At 44.0% G+C, this 18,404-nt stretch overlaps 2 protein-coding genes across 2 annotated transcripts; one reads left to right on the forward strand and one right to left on the reverse strand.

The window, feature by feature from the left end:
• Positions 1–1,281: 1,281 nt before the first annotated feature.
• Positions 1,282–2,148, reverse strand: LOC124671713 (E3 ubiquitin-protein ligase EL5-like). Its single transcript, XM_047208052.1, has one exon. The coding sequence runs from the start codon at positions 2,113–2,115 to the stop codon at positions 1,282–1,284; it is 834 nt and encodes a 277-aa protein (XP_047064008.1). The 5' UTR covers positions 2,116–2,148.
• Positions 2,149–5,492: 3,344 nt separating this feature from the next.
• Positions 5,493–9,663, forward strand: LOC124674754 (ruBisCO large subunit-binding protein subunit beta, chloroplastic-like). The gene is made up of 14 exons (XM_047210807.1): positions 5,493–5,723; positions 5,825–5,950; positions 6,096–6,233; positions 6,390–6,485; positions 6,572–6,814; positions 6,992–7,226; positions 7,295–7,464; positions 7,642–7,719; positions 7,826–7,897; positions 7,984–8,088; positions 8,809–8,901; positions 9,023–9,115; positions 9,237–9,387; positions 9,472–9,663. Exons 1-14 carry the CDS (start codon positions 5,571–5,573, stop codon positions 9,489–9,491), a joined length of 1,773 nt encoding a protein of 590 aa, XP_047066763.1. The 5' UTR covers positions 5,493–5,570; the 3' UTR covers positions 9,492–9,663.
• Positions 9,664–18,404: the final 8,741 nt, after the last annotated feature.

An 18,404-nucleotide genomic window follows, 5' to 3' on the forward strand; every position in this document is an offset into this window, starting at 1 on the left:
TTGATCTCCCGAAATATTGCATCCTGACGGTGCTTTTTCCAGCGGAATCCCGGCTCCGGTGCGCGATCTCCAAATAATCATGAAACATGCAAAATAGATGAAATAACATAAGTATTGTGTCCCAATATGAAATATATCAATGAATAACAGCAAATTATGATATAAAATAGTGATGCAAATTGGACGTATCAGGCTACTGGCCGGTCAGGCACGCGGGGGCCGGATTTGGTATGTTTTTCATGTTTTCATCCCCATCGTGAAATAGCTCATAAAATTGAATGAATGCAGAAAAATCTAAAAAAAAATAGTAACATGAGACAAATTGTCAAATGGGATGGGATAAAAGTGAGCTTTATTAGTTGTTACCTCGTAAAAAACCTCACATCCCAAGGAAAGGAAAAAAAAAACAGTACAACGTCTCTGATATTTGAAACTGCATTATAGCTCTTGTACACCCATCCGAGCAACCCTTGATCCATCTTGACATGATAAGCTTGCACTAGAAAAAAGCTTCCCCTCACCCGTCGAATTTTTTGGACGTCACAAGTTGTAGTCGCTTGCAAAAATTTGTTGGTCGGCGGATGAATATTCTCGGAGGCAAGCAAGGACGACAAATAAATTTTCGTCATGGTAGATCCCATGATGGCGGAGAATTACAACGTGGTAGGTGCCATAATGGACCGGGGTTTACAAATGTGGGGTAAGCTAACCAAGCATAAATTTTTGGCGTGTTGGAGACTTGACGTTTATCGCGGAGAGATTAGATAGTCATACTGCAAAATTAGAAAACGGTGTTTTAAATTGAAATCCAATTCGGCTACTCATGGGTGCAATGTCAAAAAAAAAAATCAGAAATAAAGTTTCGCACGTATATCTCAATATTCTATATTCGTATACAAGTTTTTAGGAAATAATTATATATTTTATGTCTCATGTAAAAGGATAAATTTTGATGGTGCAAAATGATAATTAATGTGTTATTTTTTGTCCTTTTTTTACACAGGTCGCATAAAATGTTTTTTTTTTTGAAAACTTTGTGTGCAAATATGGAATATCTGGATGTACACGCTAATTTCATTTCGGATTTTATTAATTTTTTAATTATATTTTTTTATGTATTTTCATAATAGGTTCATATGCACATACAAGTCAAAATACCATGTCTCGTTGAAATCCAAAGAATTTTCTACCGAAGCCCGTTTCAAATTCAAGTATCTGCTACAAATTCATTCATAACATATCTTCCATCCCGATTCGAAATTGACAGCGGCAACAATAATGCTAGCTTGAGTCTTCAGTGCGAGCACCAGCACTGACTCTGTGGCAAGAACCAGCACTGCTACTAGCGCCCACGTCACGCCTCCCTCTGCTGCTCCACCGCCTCCCGATCGACCTCAACCTCGCCAAACCCTGCGACTTGGCCGCATCACCATCACGCGGCACCACGGCTGATGACGTCGTCTCCGGGACATCGATGACGATCGTTGTCACCCCACCGGACGACCTTGGGCCGCCGGCGGTTCCTCTAGTCGTGACCGCGTCCTGGGATCCCAGGAAGAGCACGTTGGTCGGCAGGTTCGTACCGTAGTTGGCTCGTTCAGGTCGCACCGGAGGCAGAGCCGGCGGCAAGGCGTCGGGCTTGTCGACGTCGACGCGGCAGAGCGGGCAGGTGGGGTGGGAGCGCAGCCACAGGTCGACGCACTCGGCGTGGAAGCCGTGGCCGCACTTGGGCAGGAACCTGGCCGCCTCGCCGTCCGACAGATCGGCGAGGCACACGGCGCACTCCAGCTCCTCCTCCGGGAAGTCCTTGGCGCGGTACATAGTCACGGGCAGAGCACGCAGCGCCACCGGATCAACTCCTTTCCGGCCGACGGCGCCGGGAGCAGAAGCTGCGACGCCAGCGCCGTGGCGTGGACCACTCGACGCCGTCCCCGCGGCTACCCGGACGCCGGCGGGGCGATGGACTATGAAGTAGTGGTAGAGGAGGAAGACGAGGACAAGGGCGAGGAAGAGGAGGGCGACACAGGAGAAGACGACGTCGCCGTCGACCACCGTGGTGGGAGTCCGTGCACTGGGCAGGACGCTGCCATCGTCGTCCCCCGGCAAGGATGACATGGTTGACGCGCGCCTCTGTACTTCGCGGTGAGCAGTGACTACTGACCTTCGTGTTGTCTATAGTCTCTAGTGGCCGGCTATGATTTATGAGAGCATCATTGGTCGATCTCTTAATGCTTGGCTACTTTGTTGGAGAGGATTTGGTAGTGTACTAATTGGACCGACCGGATGGAGTTGGTATGTTGGCGTGGGTGAGGATTAGTGTTTGAGTTGAGCTGATGACACAATAATGAGCGAGAATTTATCTTAAACTAGAGTAAATTAGCTTGTTATTTGACCCTGGTTGCTGAATTATTAGAGCTCTTCTCCCGTTTACATTGACATGATATGGTCCCTCCAGTTTCATAATAATTGTTGGCTTGGATATTATTAATATGGTCTATAATTCTATAAACATAATCTTCACTAACAATTTATGTAATGCTACCAGATTTACATATACGTATGGTCAAATATTGCATAATATATGTGTATTTTAAAGTTGCATAGAGGGAGTAATTCTACTAAAATATATTTCTTTTGGCTTGTCGAACTTTCTATCTTAACAATTACTCCGACAAGGGGAGGGTGGCAATTGTTTTTCACGTCCGTGTAAATGGATTGATGGTCTATAAAGGTAGAAAAATGAATGCACATTGCATGCATAAGTTATTTTTTATTATTTTAATAATATAATCTGAGTAAATATCATTCCAATGGAAAAAAATCACTGTTTAAAAACTAGGCCGATTAATCGCTACTAGGGGCTTGACCGTGTCGATTACCATTAATATCTTGTGTTAATTCTTTAGCCCGATTAATCAGTCTGAAAGTCCGATTACTGGGTATTTTCCCGATTAACTACCACACTTGGTCAAAAAAGTTACAATATTTTGAATGCATATCGCTAATACAAGCGCTACCCCTCCCCAATAAAGTAGATTTTGCGAAGCTCCCGCTTGATTGCAGCCTTCAGTAGTTTCATTTCCTCTGTTGCCAAATAGTTTCTTGCCCTCCCAGACCAGTTACTCATAGTTTCCCAGACCTCAGATTACAGGAGCTCGATCACCATGAGGAGCTCGTCCAGGAACTGGAGGACGCCTTCAATAGGTTAGGTGGTTGAGGTGTAAGAGGGGTCGTACCCTAGGTAGGTGGTGGGAGAATATAAACTTCAGAGGTGAGAGGAGAAGAAGTGGAAGGAAGGAACGCGGTTTCGACTAGTGGATCCTGATTCGCTCATGACCTTAAAGATTAGATCATGGAGGAGAAGCGTACACGTTTTTCTAGGATTTTAGGCTTTAGAGAAGTAGGGAGAGACATATAGAGGCTCATATACTATTATTTTTCTTATATAAATTGTTTTAAGTGCTAATTTGTGTATTTGCACCGATTAATAGCCGACCAATTAAATCAGTTAATCGTCCGAATTCTGATTAATCGCTACTCCCAAGCCGGCCGAGCAGTTAACGATTACCGATTTCCTGTATGCTAAAAAAATTGACGTATATGTTAAAAAAAACAGGTATCCTTCCTCTTTTTTTTGAGTGGAACAGGTATCCTTCCTAATTCTCTTGAAAATCCTTTTAATTTTTCGATAAAGGGAATATATTAATATCAATAAGATACCAATTACACCCAGCCTCTGCAACAACGCACCACCCTAATGGCACTACGGATGCACACAGCCAAAAAAAAAGGAAAAGAAAACTAAGAAACAAAAGTCCCGCAACAGTATCTCGGGCCTAACAACAGCAATACATCCACCGCCAAGACAACACCTGAATTACAGACTCTCCAAAAAATGACGCCTCCAAGAAGGGAACAGTGCTCAAACACCGTCGTCGCCCGATCAAAGATCTTAGGTTTTCACCCTAAAGATAGTCCCCGCTCTCAAAACAATGCCTCCACCAAGGCCATTGCCAGGCACAACCAGTTAAGGCCAGACCTTGGGTTTTCACCATGAAAGGTAGGAGCACTTCACCTGTGTTTTCGCCCCCACTTTCATACCGCTGCTGTGAAGCCCGGAACACCAAGCAAGTCTCTCAACAGCACGAAGACTTGAACCTCCCTTAGCTAGTCCTCCCCTCTGGTCTTCATGAAATTCTCTTCTTCTGACTTTCATCATGGATCCATAGTCACTTGATGTCAACACAGAAAAAGATCTTCGCGCCGCTCCCTCCAGAACCAATCGGTCGGAATAAAAGCATGGGTGCGCACGACCGAATACCTCCGATCCAGCAAACTCCCGGCAAAGCACGGTTACATTCGCCGTAGGAGCCTTCCGGAACTCATCCCCCAGCCAGATCACGAGTCCAAGCCTCCGGTAGGTCCTCCTCTTCACGCAAGAGAGGCCCCTAGGACCGCCGCCTTTATATAAGTCGGACCCCCACGTCGGCGACCATCCCGGGCTGGCCAATCCAACCCTGCCCCTCCATCTCGCTGCCGGATCGCGGTGATAGATCAAAAGATCCACCACCACCAACCGCAGGCCAACCCTCTCCGGCGTAGAAGAGAGCCACCTCCTCCGTCGAACCCAAGGCTGCTGCCCCGGGCGCCCTCGTGACGCGGAAGAAGCCTGAGATCGCCTCCACGCACCGACGAGAGGCGGGGGCGGAGGGCATGGTAAAGACCTAGGGCCTGGCCGCCGCCCACCACCAGCCCCTGCCGGTGTGCCGCTGGTGGAAGCCTACGGGAGGGGAGGGGAAGACCGCAGCGCAAGAGCCGCCGCCGCCCATCACCATCCGCGCCGGCCGCCGTCGCGTGCGTCGAGGAGGGGAGAGCCCGTCCGCCGTCCCCCACGTCGGCGAGGAGAGGCCCCCGCCGCCGCCACGCCCCGAGGGTCTTTGCCTCGGCGGCGCTACCGGCGGCGGCGGCGGCGGTTAGGGTTGGGGTGGGGTCGGGAGAGGAGGGGTCTGGAGAGGGTCCTTTTTTTCCAATCAATTGGATTATGAGCGTCAGTAAGTTCCTTAAAAAAGGGGAGAATTTCACTTCCTGGCCTCTGCACCAACCAGGGATGCACACAGCCATTTGGCATGAGTACTAAGATTTTTAATCTTGGTTAAAATTAAAAAGCATAGTCCTCAAGATAAATTACGTGAGTACCAGGTCAAGATAAATCCTTTTAATAGAAAAAGGCCGGTTACCATACCCATCCTCTCAACGTTGGGCTATGCAGTTTTTCACTTGGGCTTGTTACTACTCAAGGTCGGGCTCAGAGCCTGTCTCGCCCGGCTCCTCCGCCGCAACAGTTGCCTCGACGTCCTCGCCACATCCGGTCACCGGAGGGGGCGCCGGGACGGGAGGACTCGAAAGATATTTATTCAAGGACGCTTTTTTTTTTTTGAGATGTATTCAAGGACGCTTTTTGGCGCGATGCAACTGTGCATCCGCGGCCTTCATCCTCCTTCCTTTCAACAGCAGCAGCAGCCTTATCATCGTCTTCACCCCAACCTCTCACCTCTGCTCAGAGAAGCAGCATGTCAAGGATGCCGCTTCCTCCTCCTTCTCCTCCTCCCTCCCTCTCCAGCAAGGGCCCTACCCTGCCCTTCTCCCCCAAGAAGTCCCCGCCGATGCCCGTGTACAAGGACCTCCACTTCAACCGCGACCTCTCTGCCACCAAGAAGTTGCAGGTAACGCAGCAGTTTGCCCTCGCCGGTTTAATTGCCGTGTGTTTGGACGGGAGTACTCAGTTTAGTTTCGTGCGACGGCAATGGTTCTGCACTGGCTGCAGGTAGGCGTGGACCTGGTGGCGCGGCTGGTCGGGGTGACCCTGGGGCCCAAGGGGAGGAATGTGGTGCTCGGCAACAAGTATGGCCCTCCCAAGATCGTCAACGATGGGGAGACGGTCCTCAAGGAGGTACTGCCATTCATCTCATCCTGGTCCGCTCTTGAAATTCAGTAGCATGTTCTTGCAATGCTGGTTATCTTACACTAGTTTGGAGTGATCAGAAATTCAGAAATTCCAGTCCACTGAATTTTACTGTCTAATTGGTTTACACAAGATCGAATTGGAGGACCCGTTGGAAAATCTAGGAGTTAAATTGGTCAGGCAGGCCGGCGCCAGGACGAACGATATTGCTGGTGATGGCTGTACCACTTCTATAATCCTTGCTCAAGGCCTGATTGCTGAAGGAATGAAGGTATGGTTGTGTGATAAATACGTTGGTACAGGTTTATAGTTTCCTTTTTTTTTTGTTTCAAAAGTTGACAGGAAATTGTTGTTCGTGTAATGAATTTTGACACACAAAAACTCTGAAACCTCAACCTACATCTTATGATTATTCTCAAAAAAGTAGGTTCTTGCTGCTGGCATGAATCCGGTCCAGATCGCCCGTGGCATTGGGAAGACTTCTGATGCTTTAGTTTCTGAACTTAAGTTGATGTCACGGGAGGTATGATTACTAGTATCAGTTAACCCTTGACTGGATATTTCTCTATTTTCCTACTAATCATATATCTTTAATTTTTCTTCTTCTAGATCGAAGACCATGAGATAGTGCACGTGGCTGCAGTTAGCGCTGGAAATGATTACTCGGTTGGAAACATGATTTCGGATGCTTTCAAAAGAGTGGGCAGGGAAGGCATGGTTAGAATTGAAAATGGAAGAGGCATTGAAAACAGTTTAGAGATCGTCGAAGGAATGCAATTTGAACGTGGTTACCTCTCACCTTATTTTGTGACTAATCATGCTAGTATGTCCACGGAGTTCACTGACTGTAAGGTAGTGTGGGCATCTACATGATAAAATATCACTCTGCGCAGTATATACTTGAGTTCTCACTTTTCTTTGCGATTAACCTGTCCATGGAGTTGACTGAGTTTAAGGTAGTGCTGATATTTTCCCGATAATATGTCACTCTATGGGATAATTATCAGAGTTATATCTTGTCTTTTGTAGATCCTGTTGGTTGACAAGATAATTTCTGATCCACGGGAGCTCTTAAGAGTATGCTTTAGTGCTGTAAAGGAAGATTTTCCATTGTTAATAATTGCCGAGGACGTCGAAGAAGAAGCATTGGCTACTTTGACCAGAAACAAGCTATCGGGTATGGTCAAAGTGGCTGCAACTAAGGCCCCTTCTTTTGGAGAACAGAAAACCCAATGTTTGGAGGACATTGCAATCATAACAGGAGGTACATGACTGGATCACCAACTCAACTGATGGAACTCCAGCCATTGACATGTTCTTGTTGGTTTTCAGGTACAGTAGTGAGAGAAGACATGGGATACACACTAGAAGAAGCAGGGAAAGAGGTTTTAGGTTTTGCTTCTAAAGTGGTAATAAAAAATGATTCAACGCTGATTGTTACTGATGGAAGCACCCTCCATGCAGTTGAGAAAAGGGTTGCTCAGATGAAAGGCCAAATTGAGGTATAGTTAGCAAGCCCTAATAGTTTGATGCAAGTCAGGAAATTGTCCTTGTGAACTTTTATTTGTATGTCCAGGAGAAACTGCTGATAAAGCTTCCTAAAGCTAACACACACCAATGAATATGGTTATCTATGCTGTAATATTTACAAAATAATATTTTTCATTTCTAATTTCCAGAACTCAAAGGAGAGGTACCAGAAAAAGATACTGGGTGAGAGGATTGCAAGGCTATGTGGTGCGATTGCAATCATTCAGGTCATCAGGTGTCACAAGTATTTTTTGTTAACTAAGAAATACTTCGTGCAATTAATATTTTTTATCATTGTACCGCATGATTTTGAAAACCTGGTGGGAATTGTAGGTCGGTGCTCAAACAGTCATTGAGCTCAAAGATAAGAAGCTGAGAATTGAAGATGCCCTTAACGCAACCATGGTATCACTACCCAATCTACAATCATATTATGCAAGATTCTGTAAACTACAATTTACTATTTCCTAACCACGTTTTGGATCTTTCAGGCAGCTATTGAGGAAGGTGTTGTAGTTGGTGGTGGATGTAGCCTATTGAGATTATCCAAGAAAATTGACATAATCAAGGAATCATTGGATAATGCGGAGCAGAAGGTAGCATTGGTTGTATCAGATAAACTTAATATCGTTTCATTTGTAATGCAAAAATGTAGCTAGAGACTTACCCCTTTAGGCTTTGAGCTCTAGAAATGATGAACATGTGGTCCTACCTATTGCTGTATAATTGTTTTTTTTCGGGGATGCTGTATAATTGTCTGTTAGGATCTATAGTAACTACACGGTAGGAGGCCTGATTAGTACCAATTCAAAATATTGTCTGTTAGGAGGATCTATAGTAACTACACGTTAGGATCTTAGAACATTCATCTTACTAATTTGTGGATATCAAAATATTTTAATCTATATTAAACCTGAGTACAAATAAATGACATATGAGAGGGCCACATCATACCCATTTCACTATACAATGAATACAAATGCATATATATACAAGAACGAAAGTGCACAAAAAAACTAGAAAGTGGCGATCACCCGCAATAGAGAAGTCCAGAACGTGCTATGCATATGGATTTCATTTTTCAACCAGAAAGTGCATGATTCACATAAAATATTCATTAATTTGTTTTCTCGTAGTGTGGGTTCTTGAAGCTACAATTGATCACATATTCAAATACGAAAAGATTTATGCAGCAACCCACAGGCCCAACTCTACTTAACCACAATCCTGATGTATTTTGTGTAACTCTGCTTTTGCAATTGACAAGGCGCTGAATTTTCTGTCTTGTGATATAACTTCGTTTCTTCCCTGTTTAGATTGGTGCTGACATCTTCAAAAATGCCCTGAGCTACCCTACCACACTAATAGCAAACAATGCCGGTATGAGTGGGAAGTTCGTTGTCGAAAAGGTTATCGATCGCGATCAGTAGCTATTTCGGTTCAGTTACAAGTTGCATCCCTTTTCTTTTAATTCCTCTCTAGCTGAGGATGAATTCTGGCTAACTTGCATTTGCCTGCTTCTCTTCAAAGGTACTTTCGAATGACAATATAAGTTATGGCTACAATGCTGCCAATGGCTCCTACGAGGACTTGATGGCTGCTGGAATATTAGACCCAACAAAGGTATAGTGAAAACTTTGCAGATCAATTAAATTAATGTACTGGTCCTTTGACTAAACTGTTAAACAATGTTGAATGGCATATACTAAGTCAGAAATTTGTTTACCTTGCACACATGTACTAGGTTGTGAGGTGTTGCATAGAGCATGCTGCTGTTGTTGCCAAGTCTTTTCTGACCTCAGATGTGGTGATCGTTGAGGCACAAGAGAGCAAACCGGTTCGTGTAAGGCCCCCAATGCCCCCTAGGAACCTGATTCCCCCAATACCTGCATCAGGTAACTCCTTAACTGCGTACCATTATATAGGAAAAGACCCGCCTTGTTTTGAATATCATACCTAGTTTGGTGCCATGCTTCCAGTTTCAGGTATTCGAGTGTAGCATGCACACGCTTGTCCTTGGGAGCCAACACAAATATTGTCCTCAGGAAAGCAAAATGTCTAGGATGAATCATTTTGTGGGCAAATCTCAAAGAGCACTAGAGGAAATATTTACTTTCAATTAAACATTCCACTAAGGAGAGGAAGTGATGGTCTGTGAGGCGAGTACACAGTGCTGATCAGAGCCATACGGGGACTCCCTCGAGAAAAATCATAGTCACACTTTTTTTTGAAGGGTTGCCTGGTGGCTATTTATTGAGTAGATAGTAGGGGTCACATCACGGATTACAAATGGCAAAATGATCCTAGCGGGATCCACATCCTAACTCAACACCTCTTTCGATCTATAAGCCTGACTAGCTAAATGATGAGTGACCATATTTTCATACCTTAAGCAATGTTGGAAATAAACCTGACCCATAGTACTTGCTCTCTGAAAGCAATCAGCAGTATTGCAGTATAAGGGCTCCAGATTTCGTCTATTCTCGAGCATGCTTGTATCAACTCTAGTGACAGATTCAATCACGGGCGCCGAGCACCCAATCTGCTTCAGAAACTCCAAATCCTTTCAATGGGGTAGTTGCTTCCGTTGAAGTTGTGCTTATGATATTTTGAAGAGGACATGTCATCCTAGCAACCGCCTCTCCCTTTCCACCACGAAGAACAACACAAGCTGCGCCTGATCCATCACTATGGAAAGCTGCATCAATATTTAGTTTGGGAATAGACCACATAACCTCATTTAGCTGAGATTTCAGTCGGGCCACCTCATAGTTTGCTGCAAGTGCGTTTATAGCAAAAGTTGTGCTTCCTGGCGAGCTGACACGTCCTCCTTTCAAAAGCTCACGCCGCTGCCACCAAGTATACCAACAACCCACCACAATGATCTCATTTAAACCTAACTGATTAAAATTTGGTGAGTTTAGGTTCGGACCGCAAAGGATATGCTCCAAGCCACTGAACTCTGGCCGCGGCCTGGTAAAATTTGTCGATGAAATCGATCGGATTTTGCATCTCCGGTATTTCGTTGATTGAGCATTCTGGCCGACACGGAGTTGTGCGGTTGGGCCATGAAGACCATCATCCTTCCAACCATGGATATGTATAATTGATTTCAAGCACTCAATTATGATTTCTGAAGGAACTGAATTATAAGCAAAATACACATGCTGCCACTGCTATTATTTTAGGGCGAGTTTGGTTGCTTGTAGATTTTCTTTGCATCTGGAGAGTCTGTCTCCTAGAAACTGTAGGAGATCATGCGACCTAAAAGTCATGTTGTGCAACTAGATTGGTTGCCAACAAGTCGTTTTGAGTATAGTAGTAAAAGCCCAGGCCCGTCGTTTGGTTGGGCCCTTTTTTCGTTTCGCGTTTTCAGGTTGTGTTTGGTTACAAGCCGTTTCCCGCATACGGTTACCACTTCCGCTTCGTGATGACCTTCCAAAGCAATCAACACGACAAAATAGCATTTCAAGCAGGGCTAATATGTAGCACATAGACAACAACTTAAACATAGTTGTAGCAATGGATTAGATTGTTGCACGACGAGTCCACGAACGACTACTCGTGATGCAACACAAGTTCATCAATCGAGGACCAAAAATATACATACTTTGCACCAGTGTTCATCAAACCTAGCTATTACTTCCAAAAATATACATCATATTCATGATGTTCATCACCGTCATCAACACCAGAACGAGCACCACAACAAGAACCCAATACTCGGGCTCCTCAAAGGTAATACTTCTTCAGGAAGGCAGTAAACCAGGACATCTTGCACTCAGGGCTCATCGCAAGGTACCTGGTGGCCTGTGTCTTGTGCTCCATGAGGTGGATAAGAGCACAGTGGATCGCAATGGGAGAGATGGGTGCTTATGGAACATAGCCGACATAGATCATGTTCATCTGAACATAGTTTTCTATGGGCATCTGAGCATAGTTTGATATGGGCTTGTTGAGGAGATCACCGTCCCTCGGGGAGTCTGCAAACAAGAATATAGTTAGTTCATCGTCTTGTCATAGCTTGTGATTGAGTGCACACAAGCAAAAATAGGTGCATTGATCGAACCATGATGTGTGCAAAGTAGGTATCATCGTCCATCATGATTGATGTTGTCTCTTCCACCCAGCCACATCCTCAAGCCTTTTGACTCTGTTCACATGAACCCACCGTTCTCTTGAGTACCTAAGATGGGTGTAGATCTTCTCTAGGGCCGGCCACAATACTTAAGAACGGCCTCTGCAACATCCTTGAAGTACTTCACCCTGAATCCAAGGTCCACTCTAACCTCTTTCTTGATGAGGTCACACACCTTGTTTAGAACGAACTTGTACATAGCATGTGGTTATGTCATGATGTTATTTTTCGTCACCATGCAATATTTATCAGGCACTCGCTTGTACCGAAGCAACACTGCCGCCTCCGCCTGCAGCACTGAGTTTGCAGCGAGATCTGGCTAGTTTTCCTTATACTACAATGCAAATGAAGTACCGTAGTACAAGAATAATGATAAGGAAGCAAACTAACAAGCTCTTACAACATAGCACACCTCAAACACTTTGCAAGCTAGCTAGCAAACCAACAAGCACTTAGAACATAGCACGCATCAAACACCTTGTAGGCAAAACAGTAACAAGAGAACATAGCACGCACCAAAATTAAGGGAATATGCCCGAGATGCAATAATAAAATGGTTATTATCTTATTCTATGTTTATAATAGATGTTTATTTCTCATGCTAGAATTGTATTAGTTGTACTTGTGTGTTTAATAAACAAGCAAGAGTTTCTAGTAAAGCCTCTCTTTTAACTAGGTTGGTGATTAACCGATGATCAAGGTTTTCTGGTCATGAACATTGGATGTTCTTAATGACGGGGTCACGTCATTGGAAGAATGATGTGAACACAACCAAGTAGGTATAGCAATACGATCAAGTGATTAAGTTTACATTGCTATATCAAACACATACAAATTACCTTTATTCCTTATACCATGAGACCATGTTAATCACTAACACTGCAAGAGTAATTTGATGATATCACCGTAATATAAAGGTTGATTTGGGTACTATGAAAGTGTTAGTTGAGGCTCATGGATCAAGAGTGGTATTTATCCATCCTGATGACGGAGAGATATACTCTAGGCCCTCTCAGTGGTATTACATTGACACCGCTTGCAAGCATGTGACTAGGTCACATGAATGTCATATCACGGAACAAGTAAGGAGTACTTGTCGGTAACGGAATTGAACTAGGTATAGTTGATATTGATGATCGGATCTCATACAAGTAAAGTAACGTGAGATAAAAGGAATTGGTTACAACGTTTATGATTCATGCGATCACAGGTTTCATCGTTGAATGAGTGGGAGTCATTACAGCTCTCTAGATCCCACTGATGATTATTGATCGGAGAGCTGTCTCGATCATATCCACATTATTCACGAATCGTAGGGTGACACACTTAAGGCCCGTCGATGTTTTTAAGTGGAATGGAGCACCGGAGAAAGTTTGGGCAGCCTAAGGATTGTTTCGTGTATTACCGGAAATGTTTCGGGATATTGGAATAGTTAAAGGGGTTGACTGTTAATTTTTGTTTATTCAAAGAATCAAAAAATATAAAGTAAAAGAATTAAAAATGTTTTATTCATTTATGAGAGAAAACCACTTTCATTTTTAGTGGAGTTCTAAATAAATTATGTGACTTTTGAGTGCGTGTGAATGGAGTGTCCACCACATAATGATGGAAGAGGTGGGGGCACCTCTCTTGGCCGGCCAGCCCCCTTGGGCTGCTGATGCAGGTAAAATGCATACATGAACTTTGTCATTTATTAGCATGAATTCCCACATATTTGCAACATATATGATAATAATTCCATGTTTTATATTGATTTATGGGGATTTACCAATGACCCCCTTTATTTGGTTTACAACTCTGTAGAACAGGAAATCCATATTTTGTGTATTTTTCACTTTTAGAGACATATACGGAGGCAAATTGAGCTAGGATTTCTGGAGGATCATTTTTTTCATCGGGAGAAGCAACATGGGCCTTTGAAGCACACTTGGAGGGGCCTGAGGCCCAATGGAAGGCAGGTGGCGCGCCCACCCTGCTAGGGCGCGCCACCCCCACTCTTATGGTCGTTGATTACCCAAATCACTTGATTATTTCGCGAACCGACGTATTTTGACCAAAAAACATCTCTCTCTCTCTCTCTCTCTCGGGCTCTCTAGTTTGTGAAGTGGTTGTGGAGCTTGCCATCTCTGGAGTGGAGGAAAAGCTAGCTAACTGAAAGATCGAGATGTCGCCTAGAGGGGGGGTGAATAGGCAATTACAAACTCTTGCGGATTTGTCTTGTATAAATGCGGAATTAAACTATCGTTTAGTTTACAAGCACAAACCCTAAATATGCTAAGCTCAACTAAGTGTAACAATAGCAACTAGAGCTAAGCAAGATAGGCACAAGATATATGTAGCACAAATGATAGCAAGATATATGTACTTCAAGCACGATGGCTATCACAAGGAAAGAGAGCTCGGGTATAGAAATAACCGAGGCACGCGGAGACGAGGATGTATTCCCGTGTTCCCTTGCTTTGCAACAAGGTACGTCACGTTTGGAGGAGTGGAGGTCCCACGAAGGATTCCCCGCGCCACGAAGGCTCACCCTATTCTCCGAACCGCACCCACGAAGGATTATGGCCCTTTCCTTATGGTTAGCTTTTCCTCCGCTCCGGAGATGGCAAGCTCCACAACCACTTCACAAGCTCCACGAAGGAGAAGCCCGGGCCTCTTCACAATCTTCTTGAAGAGATCACCGGAGCACCAACCGCCAAGCCAACTAGGAGGTCTCCCTCCAAGAGTAACAAGCTCACGGTCTCTCACTCAAATCGTGGTGGAGAGCTCAACACTATGCAATGATGCAAAGCAAGAACACCGGAGGTGTTCAAGTCCTTCACACTCAAATCCCACCAAAGCAACGAATGCTAGGATGAGATTGGAGAGGAAGAACAAGGGGAAAGTCAACCAAAGACTCCAAGATCTAGATCCCAAGAGATTCCCTCACTTAGAGAAGAAACGGTTTGGTGGAAGTGTAGATCTAGATCTCCTCTCTCAAATCCTCAAATATGAGCAAGAATCATGGGGGGGAACAAGAGAGAGAGCAACTTCTTCAAATGCAACAATGGAGGTGAGAGAAAGGGAAGAAGTAACTTGCTCAAGGTGGAAGAAAGGCTATTTATAGCATGGGAGCAAATATAACCGTTGTGGAAAAAGAACCATTAAAAACGCAGGAAAAACGGCCAGAAAAACGGCCCAGCCGGTCACTGAGCCGGCCGGCCGAGCAGACAGCCGGCCCGGGCCGGTCGCCAGCCCGGTCGGACCGGCCCAACGAACGGGCAGGCCAAACTGCGCTCACAGGCGGCGGATAGGCTCCGGCCGCGCGGGGAAGCGAGGCCGTGGCCGGGCCGGCGGGGCGGTGAGGCCCGGGCTCCGGCCGAGGAGGCCGGACAGGCGAGGGCGCGCGGGGCCGCGCAGGGAGCCGGCGGCCCGCACGCGCATGGGCGGCGCGGAGGCTTGGGGCGCGCGGGCTGCGCGAGTGCCGCGTGGGCCGCGCGGGGCGGAGGCGGCCCAGCAGGGCGCCCGGTCGGGCCGGAGGAGGCGCCGGGCAGGCCGGAGCCGGACCGGGCCCGAGACCGGTCGCGGGCCAAATGGCCACTGGACACGGTCCGGATGGCACCGGTGCCTGGGCCGGTCACGGACCGGGTGGACCCGGTGGCCGGTCCCGGTCCGAGCCGGCCGGTCCGCTGACACTTTTTCTTCTTTTTCTTTTTATCCTTTTTCCTCTTTCCTTTTTCTTTAATAATTAATGCTCCCGAACTCCGATTCGCATGAAACCAATTTTGTTGGAAAGATAACGACGAATAGAACCCCAACAAAAACTGGAAATATGGAGACTCCTCACAGAACATTTTTAGATGATTTTAGAGAGGGAGTCTCCCACCGTCAAGAAACGGTGAAGACGTCCAAACTCGAAAACGCAATAGAAGATGCATGCGGATTCCGTTTTCGATGAACTTGGGCTTGTTGTAAAGCTAACAACAAGCTCAAGAACCTCACACGGAGAAACACCAAGAAGCAATAAGGATATGCAAAGTATGCAAAGGATTGAGCTCCCTAAGACGATGTGATCAAGTTACCCAACCGAAAGCCCCTCTTAATAGTGCGGCTATGTATCCTATAATCCGGTCTCCCATCAACCACCTTGAGACCGGTAAAAGGAAAACCTAGCAAAGCCATACCTTTGCCTTGCGCATCCCGCTTGATCTTGATGATCGCTCTTCAAGCTCCATACAAGCCGGAATGCCACACTTGATCAATGTTGCTTCGTGAAGACTCACAAATGCTCCCCCATACACTATGATGGGAAAGCTCCATTGATGCACATCTTCACATGTCCATTATCACCAAATGGACGGCAAGCTTCAAGCATGTGATCCACTTGAGATGCTCATCTTGAACTTGCCCAACTCAATCCTTGTATCTTCTCATACTCACATAAGATAGAGCATGGATAATATTGAGTTCCACATAAGAACTCCATCTTCATTTCTTCTTCTTGATCATATCACATATGTATCTTCATACCAGATGATCTTGATGCCAATACACAAGATATACCTTTATCTTCATGGCATCCATACTTGAATCCAACACATGGAGTACAAGTAGTACCTATGGAATATTCCTTCATATAAACTCAATGAAAGCATTAGTCCATAGGGGTTGTCATTAATTACCAAAACCACACATAGGGGCAATGTACCCTTACAATCTCCCCCATTTTGGTAATTGATGACAACCACAATAAGAGGGTTTATATAGTGAATATTAGAAACAAGTACGCAACTTATCCGAGAATAAGTTGTATACAAGAGGTTGTATTTGATATGATCAAGTAACACAAAGCTACTAGCCCATATCAAAACCGGCTCTACTCACACAACTACAACAAATGCAAGAGATGTGAGTAGAACCAATATATATAGAGAAAACTCCCCCACAATGTATGCACGTGTGATGAACATGAATTCATTGCATAAATTGTCAAGATTAACCTTTGGGATAGTTTCCACTATATATATACAACCATGCAAGACATATAAATATGGAATGCATGAGAGGCAAAACACTTAAGCACAAACCAAACTTAAGTATAAAACCATTCCCTTAAACCCTCTAAACTTCTCCCCCATTGGCATCGATTGTCAAAATGGGTGAAAAATTTAGAAGGCCAATATAATGTGAGTTCCTCCCCAAAGTGTGCACTTCTCATAATTTGAGTGGAAGCAAGTGCACATATCCAATGATGAATACTTGAAGGAAATCAAACTATATTGAGGATCAAAGATTGCATAAAGATAACATGGTGAAGTGAGCTTCAACAAGTAAAGCAAGCAATCAAAGATCCAATTGGACAAACAAAGATATCATGATAAGAGAGATATAGTGCTCTTAATAAAATAAGAAAGCTCCCCAAGGTTCGTGCACAATTTATAATGTTTGCATTTGAATACAATATGCACAAACATGGAATCCTCACTCCCTCTATATTATTTAGAACATACCCAAGATAAAAATAAAATGCTTATCAAGAATAACTTGAGTCCAACAATTACGAGATATGAGTGCATGAAGAAAAACAAGTAAACCAAGCACTCATAAATCTTCTTTACCAACACCACTAAAAGCAAAAGGGTAAAAGATGATTGGCAAGGAACAAGGATATCAAGTTGATGGATTAACGCTCTCATGTATATAAGTTTCTAAAGTGGATATAGTGATCCATAAAGAAACATGCACACACAAGAGGTTAACAAGATAAATAAGACATGATATCCAAGATGAAGTCATAAAATATACCAAGGATGTTTGCTTAAAAAGCATATATAGCCTATGGCTCCAATTTACACACTTGTGGTATATGAATGAGCTTCAACCAAGAAAATCTCAAAAACATCACAACTAACAATAAGGGAAGTAAAGCTAGTCGGAATGTTTTGAGAGAGGCAACAAGTATCACAAATACGGATTTATTTCACAATTTCATAAATATTGTACACAAGAGCTCTTTGAGGAATTGATATGCAATAAATTGCTAGAGGGCATATTTGTGATAGGTGAATCATAAAATATGATATATATATATATATATATATAACCTATCATATGCATCTTCTCAAATTACTCAAGTGTTCAATAAGAAGTTTTACTTTAAAAGGGTTTTTCAAGAACCGCAATATTTTCGAAATAAATAATTTCATGCCAAGATACAACCTACAAGAGGTTGGATGCTATATGAGAGTGCATGAATAAGATACTTGTTACCGAGATGGCAATGGCTTGATGTAGTGGATAAGAGTTCATCGATCATCCTAGCTTGACTCCAATCCTCATATGGTGACAACACCTTCCTTATAGATGAGACAAGCCTCCATTGCATCTCCAATGTACCTAAAACATCATTCAAGTACATCTTGGTCCCCAAACTTATTGGGTCCAACATGGTTAGACTAACCACAATATATAGAACACACTCCATATAAACATGTGCATATTTAGATGAAATTCGAATTTCATGCACATCTTAGTCATTTAGGATTTGATGGAGTATATCCTACATAATGGATCGAAAGAAAGCAAGCATGCTACAAGAATAAACAAATTACATATAAGCATGCACCAAAACTTTTAAAGATCCAAGAAAGATATACTTTGGACAAAACACCAAAGGAATTAAATAAGACATAGAGGTGTCACAAAACAAATTTGTTGTCCAAATTATATCTAAGAAGCAAAACACAAAAGATTTGTTCAACAAAGTTCAACAAGTGAACTAAGAAGAAACCATTG

Source organism: Lolium rigidum, chromosome 7, assembly GCF_022539505.1.
Source record: "Lolium rigidum isolate FL_2022 chromosome 7, APGP_CSIRO_Lrig_0.1, whole genome shotgun sequence".
NCBI lineage: Eukaryota > Viridiplantae > Streptophyta > Magnoliopsida > Poales > Poaceae > Lolium > Lolium rigidum.

Bases quoted from the DNA above. Each gene is read 5' to 3' on its own strand.
- LOC124671713 (XM_047208052.1), bottom strand. From the start codon at position 2,115: ATGTCATCCTTGCCGGGGGACGACGATGGCAGCGTCCTGCCCAGTGCA.
- LOC124674754 (XM_047210807.1), top strand. From the start codon at position 5,571: ATGTCAAGGATGCCGCTTCCTCCTCCTTCTCCTCCTCCCTCCCTCTCC. The intron at 6,815-6,991 runs GTAGTGTGGGCA...TGTCTTTTGTAG, and splicing joins CGGAGTTCACTGACTGTAAG to ATCCTGTTGGTTGACAAGAT. The intron at 9,388-9,471 runs GTAACTCCTTAA...CCATGCTTCCAG, and splicing joins TCCCCCAATACCTGCATCAG to TTTCAGGTATTCGAGTGTAG.